The sequence below is a fragment of the Larimichthys crocea genome, chromosome III (genome assembly GCF_000972845.2).
Source record: "Larimichthys crocea isolate SSNF chromosome III, L_crocea_2.0, whole genome shotgun sequence".
Classification (NCBI taxonomy): domain Eukaryota; kingdom Metazoa; phylum Chordata; class Actinopteri; family Sciaenidae; genus Larimichthys; species Larimichthys crocea.
Window position 1 is genome coordinate 27,937,912 of NC_040013.1, and position 15,735 is coordinate 27,953,646.

At 41.8% G+C, this 15,735-nt stretch overlaps 1 protein-coding gene across 2 annotated transcripts; it reads left to right on the top strand.

The window, feature by feature from the left end:
- The first annotated feature begins 3,651 nt into the window (after positions 1 to 3,651).
- plekha2 (pleckstrin homology domain containing A2) lies at positions 3,652 to 15,178 on the top strand. Of its 2 annotated transcripts, none has more exons than XM_019254852.2 (12): positions 3,652 to 3,930; positions 6,941 to 7,101; positions 7,233 to 7,289; positions 8,109 to 8,157; positions 8,282 to 8,379; positions 10,573 to 10,704; positions 10,921 to 11,010; positions 11,102 to 11,146; positions 11,249 to 11,319; positions 12,110 to 12,173; positions 13,306 to 13,383; positions 13,471 to 15,178. In XM_019254852.2, exons 2-12 carry the CDS (start codon positions 6,961 to 6,963, stop codon positions 13,921 to 13,923), a joined length of 1,278 nt encoding a protein of 425 aa, XP_019110397.1. In that variant the 5' UTR covers positions 3,652 to 3,930; positions 6,941 to 6,960; the 3' UTR covers positions 13,924 to 15,178. The 2 variants fall into 2 exon arrangements, with proteins under 2 accessions (XP_019110397.1, XP_010732000.1); XM_010733698.3 differs by having other exon boundaries at positions 3,657 to 3,930; positions 11,102 to 11,170.
- Positions 15,179 to 15,735: the final 557 nt, after the last annotated feature.

Genomic DNA, 15,735 nt, shown 5'->3' on the forward strand with positions numbered 1-15,735 from the left:
CAGAGGATCCAAGATGTGTCTATCCTAAAAGCAGTCCAGAGTGCAAGATTCATTTTGGGGGCACCTGCAAGGTTTGACTGATATATAATAAATGCAAATGGTAATAAATGCAGCCATAAAACAGGTTTGATCATGATAAATGTGCCCTGAGCCATGTAGGAATGTCTATTCTATTAGCAGTGACATATGGTTGTCTGCATGCATACACTCGCCTGTGAACATACATGCTTATTGTCAAGTCAGGTGTACTCTCTTGTTCTGTATGCAAAGGCCAGACCCTTAAATGTCACCAATGCATGGCGTCCAATGAGGACGACTGCAACCGACAGGGCTCCACCTCCTGCCCTCAGTACGCTGACGCCTGCTCCACCATCACAGGACAAAGTGAGTAAACATGCAACACAAGTATGATTTGATTGAATCCAGTATTGTAAAAGTCTCACTAGAGGTCAGCATAACACTGGCGACTCACTGCTCGTGCGAGGAAGCAGCGCTCATGCTGTTTCCATCGACAAACAAGAAGTTTTAAAGTGGGTCTATTACAGAAATCAAACCTCTGTCTTAGTCTGTTTGTTTATGTGTGTGATCATAAGGCCAGTCTCTCATCATTTGAGGTTACTGGATGTTATCCCAGCAGTTTATGATAACCACAGACCTCTATGTGCTCATATGTGTGTGTGTGTGTGTGTGCATGAAAGAAAGAGTGGGAGGGAGTTCATCGGGTTCACATTGCATACCGAGTTCCCAATAACAGCCCTCAATCACTTCAAAGCAATTTAACTCTGAATGTCTGCCGGCATCTTGTGTCTTTTTCTGTCACGCTCTTTTTCCAGACACCGTGGTGAAGTCGTGCACATACAAGGCTTTCTGCGACAAGGCTCGCGACAGCAACTCCGGAGCCAAGATGGAGTGTTGCTTTGGTGACGACTGTAATGGGCCCCACAGGAGCCACAGCCATGGGAACCATGCAGGGGCTGTGGTCTCCAGCCCCGTCCTGCTGATCACGGCCCTGCTGCTGCGTGTAGCCTTCAGTCAGCTGTGAACGCCTCCAGGGATTCATCCTCTTTATCATTTGTCATTTGCTATGTTGTCCTCTCCTCTTTGTCACTGTGCCCCTCAGAGATTTTAAATCCAGGTTTGCTCTTAAATAATTTAAGAGTTTCAGACAGTGTGTTTTCTAAAGACTTTGGTGGAGTAGTAAAGTAAATACAAAGTTCTGTTCAACGCCTTTAACTGTTATTGTTTTTATCATCATCAAAAACTTGAATAGTAACCGGATTATCAATAATGCTACGTTAACTTCCAGATGATGTAAAGCTGTACAGCATCCTCTGAACCTGAAAGTGTCGGTGGTGAATAAGTGTGTACAAAGTGAAAAACCCATGGCTCTGGTATAGCGGGTGGGACTTGGGTGTGGTTTTGGTAGGTGCTGGGGTGCCTCAGCGGGTAGGTTTGTGCACAGCTTGCTTGACGGCAGAGAACCACATAATTCATCTGTGTCATTGCCATGGAAACCAGAAAAGAAAATGAATATTGCTGTGATCATGGTGTGTTTGTATGTGTGCTTGTATGTTCATTTTTTTGCGCATGCAAGCTCTAAATAAAGATACAATCGCACCCTTATTGTTGTGTGTCTTTCTGTTTGTTTTCGCGTGGGGGTAAATTCACCTTGGTGTGACATTTGCCACCCCACACCTGACCTTTTAAAAGCCAGAGAAAAGAAATGTGTCTATGTTAATGTGCCTGAATGAGAATGAGAAAATAATCTGACAGTCTGTGATTTTTAGCAGAAACAGGAGAGTCTGTGGAAACTTCAGGACTTCCTTCTGCAACTGTGTAACTTGAATCCTGTGCAGTCGCCACAGGATATGAAATCAGCGAGGTAAGTCTCCCTCCTCAAGCAGGTCATATGACATGTAACCACTTCCTCTTAACAGGCCACAAATTTTACTAAAAGAAAAAAAAAAAGGACAGAATCTCTCCTGTAAATGCACATATTTGTTATTTCAGCACGTAAAGGTGACAGGCTCTGCAGCAAGGGAGATGTTATGTGTGAAAACTCTTGACTAGACATAAAGGTCAGGTCAGTTCATCCTCCAAGCTCATTTTCTGTCTCTTGGGAGTTTCATCACAGGATCCAAACTGTGGTCACCTTTGTGTAAAGGTGGAAATACAGTGAAGCAATACTGAATGACTGTTATTATTTAAATAGGATACAGTCAGACATGGAGTCAAATTCAAGTTGTACTTTTTACACTGCAGCCTTTGTCTGATGTTGAAGTTGTTACGTTGTGTAGTAAGATTTTACCTTAAAAACAGAAAATAAGATGCAAGTGTAAACTATGAGGCAGTCAAGCCATTTACCATCTGGATCATTTCAAATATAAGAACACTCTCAGTGGATTTCCTCCAGCAGCTTCAAGTGATAACGCCCAGTCCCCTATACAGTATGCTACTTCTTGCACACCTACTAAACTTTTCTGAGGTTTGTTTCTTCACGTTGAATTCATCTACTCATGTATTTGTTCTCTCTGACCTCAGACTGAAACTGATACAGCTCTAGTAGCATCTCGTTCAGAGGTGTTGATTTATGGTAAATATTATGGTTGACACTGTGAGGTTACTTATTCCTCATGTTAAAACTCAGTTCAACAATCTTTTGACCACGGCATGTGAATGCTGCTCAGGCTAAAACTGCTGCAAACAAGTAACTGACACCTAAATGTGATGCACAGTATGCAAAGAAGGGCTATTTGCAGCGTTTATGTAAACGTATTTATGGAATTTGTTTATCCACGTGAAGATTTGCATAAAGCACATCTTGTTTGCACAAACGGAAGACAACTAGATGCAAATTCTGGATGTTTAAAAACATGTCACATGAACCTGGCCTGTTAATGCCTCTTTATTTATTAATACAGATATGAACAGAAGATATTAATCAGGGCTGTAGCCCACATTGAGGACATTATAGTCTGCAATTATACACACATTATACAGTATATGTTGTTTTTTAGACCAGATATCTTAATAGATAATCAGTTAATGTTACAATGAAATCTCACAGAGTTTGGTGTTGGACCCATGAGTTTTCCTGCTATTCAATAGAATATTTTGACATTTTTCTTATTGCAGCTTTTAAACTTAAGTACAAGCTCTTTCAATTCAGGAAGTCAATTTCTGTGGCACCACTGCTTTTGTCACATCAGTTCGCACCTGTCACACTCTCACCTCCCGTAACTAGTGCATGAAAGACACTATTATTCACCGTGTTCCAGTTTATCCAGCTTTACACTCCCTTTCTTTTTACATTCTCATTTATATGAACCAACTGATTCAGATAAGTGTGTGTCTCTTTTTTCTGTCTGTGTGTGTGTGTGTGTTTGACCCACTTCTCAAGTTGCCACCTGAGTGAAGAAGAGATAACATGTCGCATGCAGTTGCAGGACAAAGAAAAGACACTGCGCATGTTTAGTTTAGAGGTTTTAGAGGTTTCAGAGGTAAATGTAAAGAAGAGGACTGTGCTTGCATTGCTTATTCTGTTAAAATACAAAAAAAAAAAAAAAAGTTGAGCTGTGTTTAGTTCCTCTTGTTAGAGTGCAGCAGCAGCAGCAGCAGGGTGGAGGAGGAGGAGGAGGACCCGGCCAGAGCTGACAGGACGCATAGCTCACATCCGGGGTTGGTTTATTCTAATAACGAAACGTCCAACCCGGAAAAAAAAGACAAGTCTTCTGTAATCCGATCACACAAACAAACAGGCGAGAGTGTGGCAGTGCGGTGCACGCCGGCTTTGTTAATGTACGCTGATTGTAAAAGTTCTTCAAACTTTATTTACCATGCGTAAAAACATTTGCCAAACTCGCTTCTCTCCTGTCTGCTTCGGAGCCGTGCGGGGCGCTGGCTGTGGCGCACACTGACTCTCCACAGCGGGTAAGTAGTCAAGTCAGTCGACAGTGGCACTTTGTGTCTGTGCTGGTGTGTGTGTGTGTGTGTGATGGTACTGTACTGTAGGTGTGGCAGGCTGTAGGATCTGGTGAGTCAGTGCAGGTCATCTGAGCTGAACTAGAGTAACGTCTGTCAGGTGTCGCTGAGTAATTCAGCCAGATGTCACATTTCAAACTTTTCATAATCACGTTATGTGCGCGCACGCCCATGATGTGCGAACTGGTCATTCATTGGCGTGAAGCTCGTGCCTGCCACAGCTGCTGAGGTTAAACACTGAGAGTATCAAGATGTCACTAGAAAGCAGTGATTAAAGTCACTCAGCAATCCATAGAGCGTCAAACAACAGTGAAAAATGTCTTTTACAACTTTCCAGAGACCAAAGTAACGACTACAAAATGTTTACTTTGTCCAACCAGCAGCAGAAAAACCCAAAATACTCAGTTTTATGTCCAAGTAAATCTATTTAATCCAACTAAACTACTTTAAACTATTAATTTACAGCTGTAATTACTAGTTACTTTACAAATCTAGAATCTAGACAAAATCTAACTGTACTGAATTGTTACAACTCATTTAAAGGTCCAGTGTGTCATATTTACAGAAATTGAATATAATAGGCATAACTGTGTTTTCATTGGCGTATAATCACCTGAGGTTGCAATCATTGTGTTTTTGTTAGTTTTAAGAATGAGCCTTTTATATCTACAGAGCTGTGGGGTCATGCCATGTTTCTACAGGAGCTCAGAACAGACAAACTAAACACTGGCTGCATTTCAGCAACTTAAAACATGACAGCTTTGCAATGTTACAACCTGAGTGTTATTTTTTGTACAGTCCCTAAAAGTAAGAGGCAGTGTTACGGAAAGTGTTTAGCTTTACCCGAATCGCCTACAACACTGAAATAACACATTTACATTTAACAATATTCCACTGAGCCAGTCCTGACAATCAAAAGCTCCAACGAGGGGATGTCGGACAGTTTTGCTTTGAAGATGACTTAAACAATGAATCAGTTATTAAAATAGTATTTTAATTATAAGCCGATTGATTGATCGAGTCACCTTTAGTTGCAGCATGGAGTGCTTTTCAGCCCAGTATACAATGTCTTCTGTGTCAAATTTGAGTAAATTAGCCACATTAGAGGGTTTAAAACTGTTAAAACTCCATGTTACAAAGCGGTGGCCTGGAGTTTGAAAGACACATTTACCAAGTGCAATGAAATATGAGTTCTGAGTTGTTTCAGGGAAGTGTAGGATTGTGCGTTTGTGGTGCTTGACTCAAAGTCAAGATATCTTGGCCTATTCTGCATTGATTCTGCCCATGCATTTGTTATTCTGTCTCTCATGAGGTCCCGAACTTTATACTTGTACTTGACAAGATTGAGATTGAGACTAAGTATATAAGAACGAGTTTCCATTAATCAGAAAAGAGGTTAAGCTCATCCACAAATAAAGCAGATGTGTAACCCAAGTGTAGATGGGTTTCACTTCACTGCCCTGGATGTGGTAAAAGACAATGACACTGATATCACTGCTGTGATCTGCACACTGTGTCCTCATACACACACATTAATAAATATATGTGGGTGTGGGTGCATGTGTTATCCTGCTGCATTTCAGAGCCAAGCACTTTAAGCCTCAAAGAAATGTGCTAAAGACTGTCTGAATTAAATTTATTGGTACGATTTTGCCAAATATGCCACAACCTCACCACTGGTTTTCCCTGTAATGGTTAAACCAGAGTTATCTGATACCAAAAATGGTTTATATGCATGTGTGTGTGTGTGTACAGTGTGAGAGAGTAGTGGTGGTAGGGGGGAGGTGTTGGTGTCTGTGTGACCTCTGTGGCATTATTTTGAATTTTCCATTGCACCCAGACTTTCATGCACAAGGCTCATGAACGCTTTGTATCTCTGACCTATTTAAATGGCAAAATGTTGCACGACTGACGCATCAGAAGCTCAGCCCACCGATTTTTCAAAGCGGTTTCAAAATGAAGCTTTTTCCTAGCCATCGACTTAAAAATAATCTCACCAGCACGTTGAAGATGCCGCCCGCGTGTCTGTTGTTATTTCTCTGTTTGTCTGTGCTTTGCTTTGTTGGGTGATGCGTGTGACTGTTTTTCATGGAAATCTTGATAATTTCCATCTCTTGAATGGGTTTTGAGCCAAGACAGTCCTGTAAATGTATTGGCAGATGTCTCAGCCATTCAGTCCTGATTATATGTATGACTGTCACTTACGAAGAAGAAAAAAAATCAGTCACAGATGTGGCCTAGTTACCTTTTGTGGCCTTATTACATTCAAGTCCTTTTCTATAAAATCAAGTATAGGAAAAAGTGAGGAGAACCTGCATTCAGTGCATCCAACTGTCTGATAATTTTAATGTTTAGTCTGCAGAGATGCATCAGAAACACCCCCCCACAGATGTCTGCCACGGATAAAATTCTCTTGGAAAGCAAACGCCACTGAAATCTCTTCAGCATACCTGAGTGTCTGAGCCGAATGAGTCCTGATTTTCTCGAGAAATCAGTCAGTCAGTCAGTCAGCAGCTCGGTGATTCACATGGATGGCATCATCCTAATGAAACATCTCACCCCTTCTCTCCTCCTTTCCCTCCCCCCCCTATTCCTCCCTCCTTCCCTCTCTCCCTTCTCTTCTCTGGCCAGTGGAAATGTGCGTGTGTGCAGATCTTGAGTGCAGTCTGTAATTTTTGGCTGTGGTGGAGGGCCTCAGCTCAGCCTCGGGCTTCAGGGTTTGCTGCTCAGCCTCAATCACGTCACATGAAAAACTGCTGAGTGCGAGTGGGTCTCTTTCTTCCTGTGTGTGTGTGTGTGTGTGTGTGTGTGTGTGTGTTTGAACAGTAAATGAAAGATGGTTTATCCTCCACATCTGCCTGTCTGTCCAATGAGTCTGTCTCCCTCTCTTACTCCCTTCACATTTAGCCTCTCATTGTCCATCTGACTTGACTTGTATCTGTCCGTCTGTGTGTCCCAGTGATATGTGATAGCAGCAGCATGCCGTACGTGGACCGACTGCACCGTGTATGCGGCTTCCTGGACATCGAGGAGAAGGAGAACAGCTGCCGCTTCCAGAGGCGATACTTCATCCTCGACACGCAGGGAAATGCTCTGCTGTGGTACATGGACAACCCTCAGGTGCTCCACACATACATGCATGACACCCACTTGCACAAACAGCAAGAGGAAGTGAATTTGACCAATAGGAGCCGTGTAACCTTGGACTCTGAGCCAATGACGAGTCTGTGTGTTTGTGTTTCTGCATGCAGAATCTTCCCAGTGGAGCGAGCTTTGTTGGCAGCCTGAAACTAACCTACATCTCTAAGGTAAACTGCTGCCTGTCGTTTCACTTTGTGGTGGGTTGTAGTCCCGTCGTGTCACATGAACTACACGCATGTCTGAGCAGTGCGGATGCAGGAATTCACAGAGTGCACACAAATAGAAACATGCAGCAGATCGGAGTTATCTGTCGTTCTAGTTAACGGTCACATGCAGAAGCAGACTTTGTGAAGTTTTCCAGATGTCAGAGTGCTCAGTGAGCTAACCAGAGATAATGACATCTGGCTTCACTGCAGCGCTGACAGCTCCTCTCTGGACACTCTGAGTCAAGGAGACGTCAAAGATATGAACTGGTTCTCTTCTCCTCTCCTCTCCTTATGTCTCCTTTTTGTCTTTCGTTTTGTCTTCTCTCCTTTTGATTTGTGTCCTCGCCTTTTCTTTCGTTTGGTCTCCTAAACTCTCCTTTTGTGTCCTCTCGTTTGGTTTTGTGTCCTTCCTTCTACATTCATTTTGTCTCCTCTCCTCTCCTCTTCTCTTGTTTTGTCTCCTTTCCTTTCCTCTTCTCGTCATATGATTTGTCTCCTCTCCTCTTTTATTATGTCTCCTTATGCTTTTTTCATTTTGTTCTCATTTTTGTCTCCTCCTCTCTCCTTTTGTCTCTTTATCTTTCATCTTGTCTCCTCCCCTCTTCTCTTCTTATGATTTGTCTCCTCTTCTTTCATTTTTGTCTCTCCTCGTTTCGTTTTGTGTCCTCTCCTCCTCTCTCCTTTTCTCTCTTTTCCTTTCATTTTGTCTCCTCCCTTCTTCTTTTCTTATGATTTATCTCCTCTTCTCTCTTTTCCCTTCGTCTCCTCTCCTCTTCTCAGGTGAGTGAAGCGACAGCGAAGCAAAAACCCAAGACAGAGTACTGCTTTGGTGAGTAGTTTTTTTTTTTTTTCCCTGAGTCATGCTCATGCAGTCACACACAATGACATTAGTTTTATTTATGCATGTGATTAAAATTATATAATGCGGTTATTGTGAATTTTTATTTTTGCAGTCATTAATGCAGTTTCCCGGCGGTACTACCTCCAAGCCAACGATGTGACTGACATGAGGGACTGGGTGGCTGCCCTCAACAAAGCCAGCAAGATCACGGTGAGCACCCACACTTACACACTTACGCTATATTATAACCAGATATGTGTGTATTAGAAAAAGGCAGCGTTAGCACTTACTGCTAAGTTTTTCTTTGGGGGGGGGTTTGCACCTGAGTGCAGGAAGCCACGATTTGCGGTGGTGCAACTGAAACCAGTTTGATCTGGCGCAAGCACAAATGCCAGCTCATTACCCACAAATACCCCTTCACACACTTGGTGAATGAGGAAATTGTGAATGTGCATGAATATGAGTGATAACACACACGCGCGTCACTGTGGTGAAGGTGTCAGAACATAATTTGTAAATGAACATGAACCGCGTGCATTCAGTTTGCACATTTGCATGAGATTTGTGTTTCTTTATTCAGTGAGATGACCGGGGCCCTGTTCACTGGTGACAGACAGATGTCTTGTGTTATCGGCAGATGACAGAAGAGTATTTCTCTTTTTCTCTCACCTGCACACTGACACAGGAAGCAGCTCTGCTCACACTCTCTCTCTCTCACTTCCCTTTTGATTGGAGGGGTTCTCTGCCGCCTTTTCTGAGCCTCCTTAGCCTCAATGAAAGCTTGTCTTAAAAAAGTAGTTCCTTAAGTGGAATGATACGAAGTATGAACACATAAATGACAAAAGCTTGTCACCTGATATTTCCATGATTATTTTGTCTTCTCCAGATACATTAGAGGGTGGAGGAGTTTACATATTTGTTCTGTACTTTGTAGGAGTGATTCAGTGTGCATCTTAGGCCACCTTTATTATAGATTTTTAGTATTTATTCTCAATATTTACTCTTTTCTTTTGCAAGGTCACCTCAGGTGTACTGTACATATTTTACCAGAGCAAGTTGGCGGTAGTAATGGTTTCTTCACTCTTTCTTTGCATGTCTGCAGAAGTGTGTAGACAGTAGGTGTGAATGAATTCACCATTATCTGTTCAACCATCTGAATGATCTCAGGCTTCAGGGTCAGGCTTGAACCAGACGTGGGTGTGACTAACCACAAGTTGTTAAGCATGAAATTGATATGGGTTGATCAGAAGTTGCTACATTTATTAGAAAACTATTTCCAGAGCGTTCTCCAAGATCCTTACTGAGCTGCAGCCATGCTTTTGATCGCATTGATAAGATCACTAAATATTTAATTATTTATATATTTAGTTTTTTTAAAGTTTATATTTAAGGTGCATCACTGGCCTTTTATTTTATTTTAATTGATTTTAAATGTGGTTCTGAATTCAGTGTTTATGAACAAATAACCACTGTGTTTTTGTGCTTATTTGTTCGTAAACACTGAATTCAGAACAGCTAACAGCTATTTAAATAACATTTCATTTTTAAGCTTTCTTAGCATTTCTAAACAAACCGAATGACTTGTGCTAACCATGAAAGCTTGTAATGATGATACTGTGCTTGTTTGCTGACACAGTTATTAGTATAGTAGTCAGTATTACACCTATCACAATGAAAATAAACACGACATATAAGACATTAAACAGAAAACTTACAATTAAACATTTTGAGATTTTCTTCTTTTCATCCGTACTGTAAAGAAAATCACAAAATAAGTATTTTTTGTTAATTTTGATAGCCTCTTTTCACGAACAACCTCTCTAGTTGTTTCTTAAAATGTTTTTGCCCCATGTTTTATACATAAAGTATAACTCCATTCACATTATTATGGCGAAACTCCTCTTCTTGTTTTTGTTAATAGATTGTTCCACAACCTGTCTTTGACTTCCCACCGTTTGAGATCTGTTCAGTGGTTTGTGCCCGGTAAAGGATGATAAAATTAAAACCCACAGACTGTGTTGTGTGTGTTCTCATGCAGAACACATTACAGTTGCACTTGCAGCGTGAGGAGCCCCATTGGGAATTAAACCACTGTCCCCCCCAGGCAATTAATAACAAACTTCACCCTTTAAGCTTCACCTGTCAATATCACAAATATCACTATGTGATTGTGATGGTATCAGTATTAAATTTATAGATGGAACATTGCTCCATTTCCTGCTTAAATGCAGCCCAACCCTTTACTCACCATGACTTTGTTGATTGTGAGTGACAGAAACACTTGGTGCAGCTTAGAAAGTTACAAAACCAGGATGTTTAAATTGTACTTGATGGTACAATCTGTTAATCGCTGCATCCCTACGTGTTACTTAATGTTCTCCCTCCTTGTTGCTGTGCTGACAGGTTCCTAAGGCTGGCCCTGCACCTCCGAGGTCCGACGTTACCACAGTAATCAGTGACACTCAGGGAGGAAAGAAACAGCAGGCCTACAAGACGGAGATCATTGGTGGTGTGGTGGTGCACACTCCCATCCAGGTAATGAGGAGGAAGCTGTGGTATCTATGACGATATTTAAGGTGACACAGCAGGTTAATGAGTGTGAGTGTGACCTGCAGAGCAAAACAGAGCAAACCTTGCCCTTAGCCCTGAGCCAAAACCACGCTGTGTGTAATCTGATATGTTTTGAAGATGGCGGTTACTTGATTGTTGCATTGATAATGAAATAATGACAGTTATGATGAAATGTTTCAGAATGAGAGCGAGGAGACAGAAGGCAGGGAGAGGAAGGGCAACAGGCCAGGCGTGCTGAGGTGCGGTTACTGTGTCAAACAGGGAAATGTGGTGAGTACCCAGCTACTTATAACTGATTAACTCTGTGTTTGAATAAAAATAAGCCGCGTGCAGACACTAAAATGTTGTGTGTGTGTTTCAGAGGAAGAGCTGGAAGAGGAGGTTTTTCACCCTGGATGATAATGCGGTCAGTTACTACAAGTCCGAGATGGTGAGGAGCTCGACCCTTTGTGTTTCCTCCCACACGTGAATGTTATTTGTGTGACTGTGGTCTTTGTTTGCCTCACAGGATAAGGAGCCTCTCCGAGCTATTCCACTGAGGGACATTCAGAAGGTCCATGAATGTCTCGTGAAGTCAGGGTGAGTCAAATGTGAATCACTGAGTGCAGTCCTGTCACCATTTCACTTTCTGGCCATCTTTACAACTAAAACAAACCTGAACGTTCAGATAAAGCAGATTACATACAAAACTGGTTAATATTCAGACATTCAGGAAGGGTTATCCTCAATTATTTTTCATCCTTTCCTCCAGATTTGTTGTTCAGTGCAGAATAAACCTCATGATCTATCAGTCTATGATCAATATTGAAGCCATCACTTGACAGTAGATGGAAACTGACAGGCGTGTCTCAAAAATGGCCACATGAAGATCTTCTGGGGCTTCTCCTATTACATGTTTTCTCATTTTTCATCATAGACCAACTTCAAATTAACACAGACTTCCTCTGATCAAACACACAACCTCCACCCTTTTAAAGAGAAATCACACAACATGAACCGATCCCACTGATAAAACCTCCCATTCTGTTTCCATTGACAGTCAAACAGCTTTTAAATGTTTATTTAGACTCAGTTTTCTATCTTAAATATGGGGTTCAGTTACAAATAACACTTCATTATTTGATTAACGTGGTTAAAATACAACTTTATCTTGTTACATTATGTAAATATGAGGAGTTTAAATTACAATAGCAAATAACTGAACACAGAAAGTTGACACTCAACTTCTAAGAATGGCTTGTTACTTTATTAATACAGATATTGTAAAACAAACTGTTACAGATAGTGCAGTACACATTACTGTGGAGGGCTCTCCCTTCAGCCACTGTATAATCCAGCATGTTAACCTTCCTCTGTGTGTGTCCATCAGGGATCTCCTGCTGAGAGACAACCTGTTTGAGATCATCACCGGCTCCCGAACCTTCTACATTCAGGTACAATCCCGTCTTCCTGTTGTACCAACCAATCAGACGCTTTGTTCTACACAAAGCCATTTTAAATACCCAAGCTCGACTGCGTGACAGACATCGATTAGATCGTTTTGAAGAAGTTATTTTGTCATATTCCCAGGTGCGTCCGTCCTGATGCTTTGAGTTGTTTTTCTGTAAATGCTCCGCTGCTGATGTGTGGCAGCAGCTTGTTTTTGTAAAACAGGCACAGCCATCTGTTACCATAACAACAAAAACATCCTGTCTACCCCCCACACCGCCCTCCCCTCCCCTCCTGGGAGAACAGCTGACTGAGATGGTTGGGGTGGGGGTCGGATCGAATGGGAAGTGCTGGGAGAGAGAGAGAGAGAAGCTGCAAAGACACTTTTATTTTTATCTGCATGGAAAAAAAAGGAAGCATGACAAACATTTAGTAAACTGAAACAAACAACACAAACAAAAAGAGATCTTAAACAAAACCACACTCTATATGCTGTGTATATATAGTATATTGGTATTTCGATATATCTATTATTTTCTTCCTTGAATAACTTATAAAGTATGTTTGTCTTTATTATTAGCTTTAGTATTTTTATCTTTCTTATACTAAATAGTCACAAAGTTCCCAATTTCTAAAAGTCAGAGTTTGTTCTGTCCAAACAAGCGGTAACAAACCTCAAAAATATTTAGTTTAACATCACAGAAGCCTCAAATGTTTCCACTTTAGTGGCTTGAAACTGAATTTTTTGGCCTTTTGTTGCGTAAAAAGTGGACAAACTATATAATGGGGACAGTTTCTAATAACTTCAAACATTTCTTTTATCAGCTAACACATATACAGAAAAGTCACAGTCATTCCGATACATTGGTGAGGCTCTGATATTCTGTATTGTTGTGATTGTCAAAGCGGTCTGTGGCACACCCTTGAGCCTATGTAAAAAAAAATAGGTCAGAAATATTCATATAGTTTATTTTTTTAAGGAGTCTGAGAACTGTAGGTTGTGGAAAATATTACTTAAGTGTATTTGTTGTGGTCTATTTCAGCAGTGGAAAGAAAGAAATGTGATGCAACACAAAACCACTACAGTATCCACAGTAGCTGTACAAGACTTTATTTTCTGGTCTTGTTTCTCTATAGACAGACTCTCCAGAGGAGATGCATGGCTGGATCAGGGACATTGAGATGAAGATCCAGGACTTCAGAGGTCCCCCAAAGGTAACCCCAACCGTTGTCTCTCCCTTCGACATAAAAATGTTGAGAATATGACAAAGACTGATGATGCGTTTGTCTATCTCATTGCAGGGTTTTGGATTTAAACGTGCGTCCTCTCTCTATCGAAGTCACAATGCCTCCTCATCGTCTCGAGGTCAACAGAGCGAGGAGCGCAGACCTCCACTGGTCAAGTCCTGCTCTGTGGCCCCGGGCTGGCAGCCCTGGATGCCCGTCCCACAGTGTGAGCCCTCCATCCTGGATGCAGAGGATGAAGACAGTGCTTTCAGCTCTGTGCCCACCTTCCCCTCCCTCTCCTCTTCCTCCACTTCTTCCTCCACATCATCCTCTTCTAACTCCCTCTCCACCCCGACCCCTTGCCCAAACGTTCCTCCCACAGCTTCAGGCAGCGGATTGGGGATCCTCACAGCATCAGGAGATGTGGCTAGCGGGCGTCGGAGGCACCGCTCGCAGCCTCAGCCTCACAGCGGCTGCAGCTTCCCCTTCAGCCTGGATGATGACGGCATCCGCACCACAGACGTCTAGTTCAATGAAGTCTCTCCAGACTCCTGTGTGGACTTAAGTGTTGGTACCTGCTTTAAAATGAATGTGACTGGTAATAATAGTATTCCTTGCTAATGAAGTGACACTGTGACCATCTGCCTCAATGCCATGATGTGACATTGGGGCTCCCTGCTGGTCTTGTAGCTCCACTGCAGACGAAGGAAGCATCCAGCTGGAAGGGGGACCAAGGGGCCGCAGTGTTTGTTGTTGTTGACAGGACTGTGAAAGAGTATGGTGGAGTGTTTTTAGTGCAACTTCCTCTGAAAACTTGAATAATCTTGTTATTAATTTTTGAATTATGGCACATGCTTTCAATCTGTTGCACTTGGCTCCTGTCAGAGATGTAACTCTGTCATCAAACACACGTTTTCACCTCTGCCGCTGCAAGTATTCACGAAGAAGTGTTTAAAGGCATTTTAACACATTATTATCCATAATTTTATATATTCAAGCTTATGTCCACTAATACTTTAAAATAATAATTATTTGTTTCTTTGAGCCCAGCAGTGTTTCTCCCCTCTTTTGTTTCCTGAGACGCATTTATTTCATAAAAAAGCCTCACATTAACTTACCGTCATTAATAATTAACAAGCATTTATTACTAACATCTAATTAGGTGTCTGGGGGTGGGGGGGAAGTATCCTGTAGGTCTCTTTAAAAGAAAGAAAAGAAGGTACATGCACTTACATGCCAGCTGACCGAGGACTTCTCTGTCGCTGTAGCCGGTGCAGACAGAGAAGATGGAGTCAGCAGCAGCTTGTATGTTTTAAACAGGAGCTTTTTAATACTTGGCTTAAAGATCAATTGTCAGTAAACTGTGACTCCTTTTTAACAGGGTACCATGATGATACAGCAGTGTTTAGATGGTACTTGTTAGCAGAATGTACTGCCAGCTTTGTAAATGTGATTTTTCTCGTTGCAGCATTTTGTGAGGAAGATGTGCCACTACTTCTGGTAATTTAATTTGTAATTCCGCACTTTGCTTTTCTTATTTTTACTTGAGTGTTTTTGTTTTTTTTTTGTCACATTGCTCACAGCAGATATTACAGCTTCCTCTGAGACGAGGCCTCAGTTACTTTGTGTCGTTACACCGACAGTCTTCTCAAGTTCACCTCAAGACTTCTGTGATGTGGTACCATGTTCACGTCTACTTCCGTTTTCTGAAGCTGTGTGCACTCGTCTGCCTGCATATGAAGATAATTTTCTTTCTTGTACATTAAATGATGCTTTTTATTTGTCCTGTTTGTTTGTCATATTTTTAACGTTCATAGTTTGTTTACAGTTTTCGTACTCCGCCATCTAGTGGCAGGTGGGTCAATGTACATTTTACACCAAAGATGGCACAAACCAACTTTGAAGAGTTTTCTAAGTATCTTTTGATAACAGTGGTGGCTTTTAACATTTTATCTATGTTTTCTTTCCTAAGTGCAAAAATGTCCAACTGCCAACATATTTGACCTTTAACACTATCACCTTCACCACATGCACGCATGCCAGTCTTTTTGCCCAGAGGCTGTGTTAAGTGAAGTGTTTCACACATGCAGTGCAAAGGTCCATTAGGTAAAACGCCTAAAACTCTGTCTTGACCTCCGTCCACTTCCCTCTCGGCCTCCCAGTGCAGCTGTGTGGCTGCGGGAGCAGCAGGACTAAAATGTCTCCACTGAACAGTTTAAATTGTGTTGAGTTTTTTAAAAAGGCCCTGAGTGCTTGTGAAATGTCAGCTGTGTTGAAATGAGTTTTCAGTCTGTTAAAGACGGAGCTCCTCCAGGTACTGAGAGAAATTCAAGCAGAAAC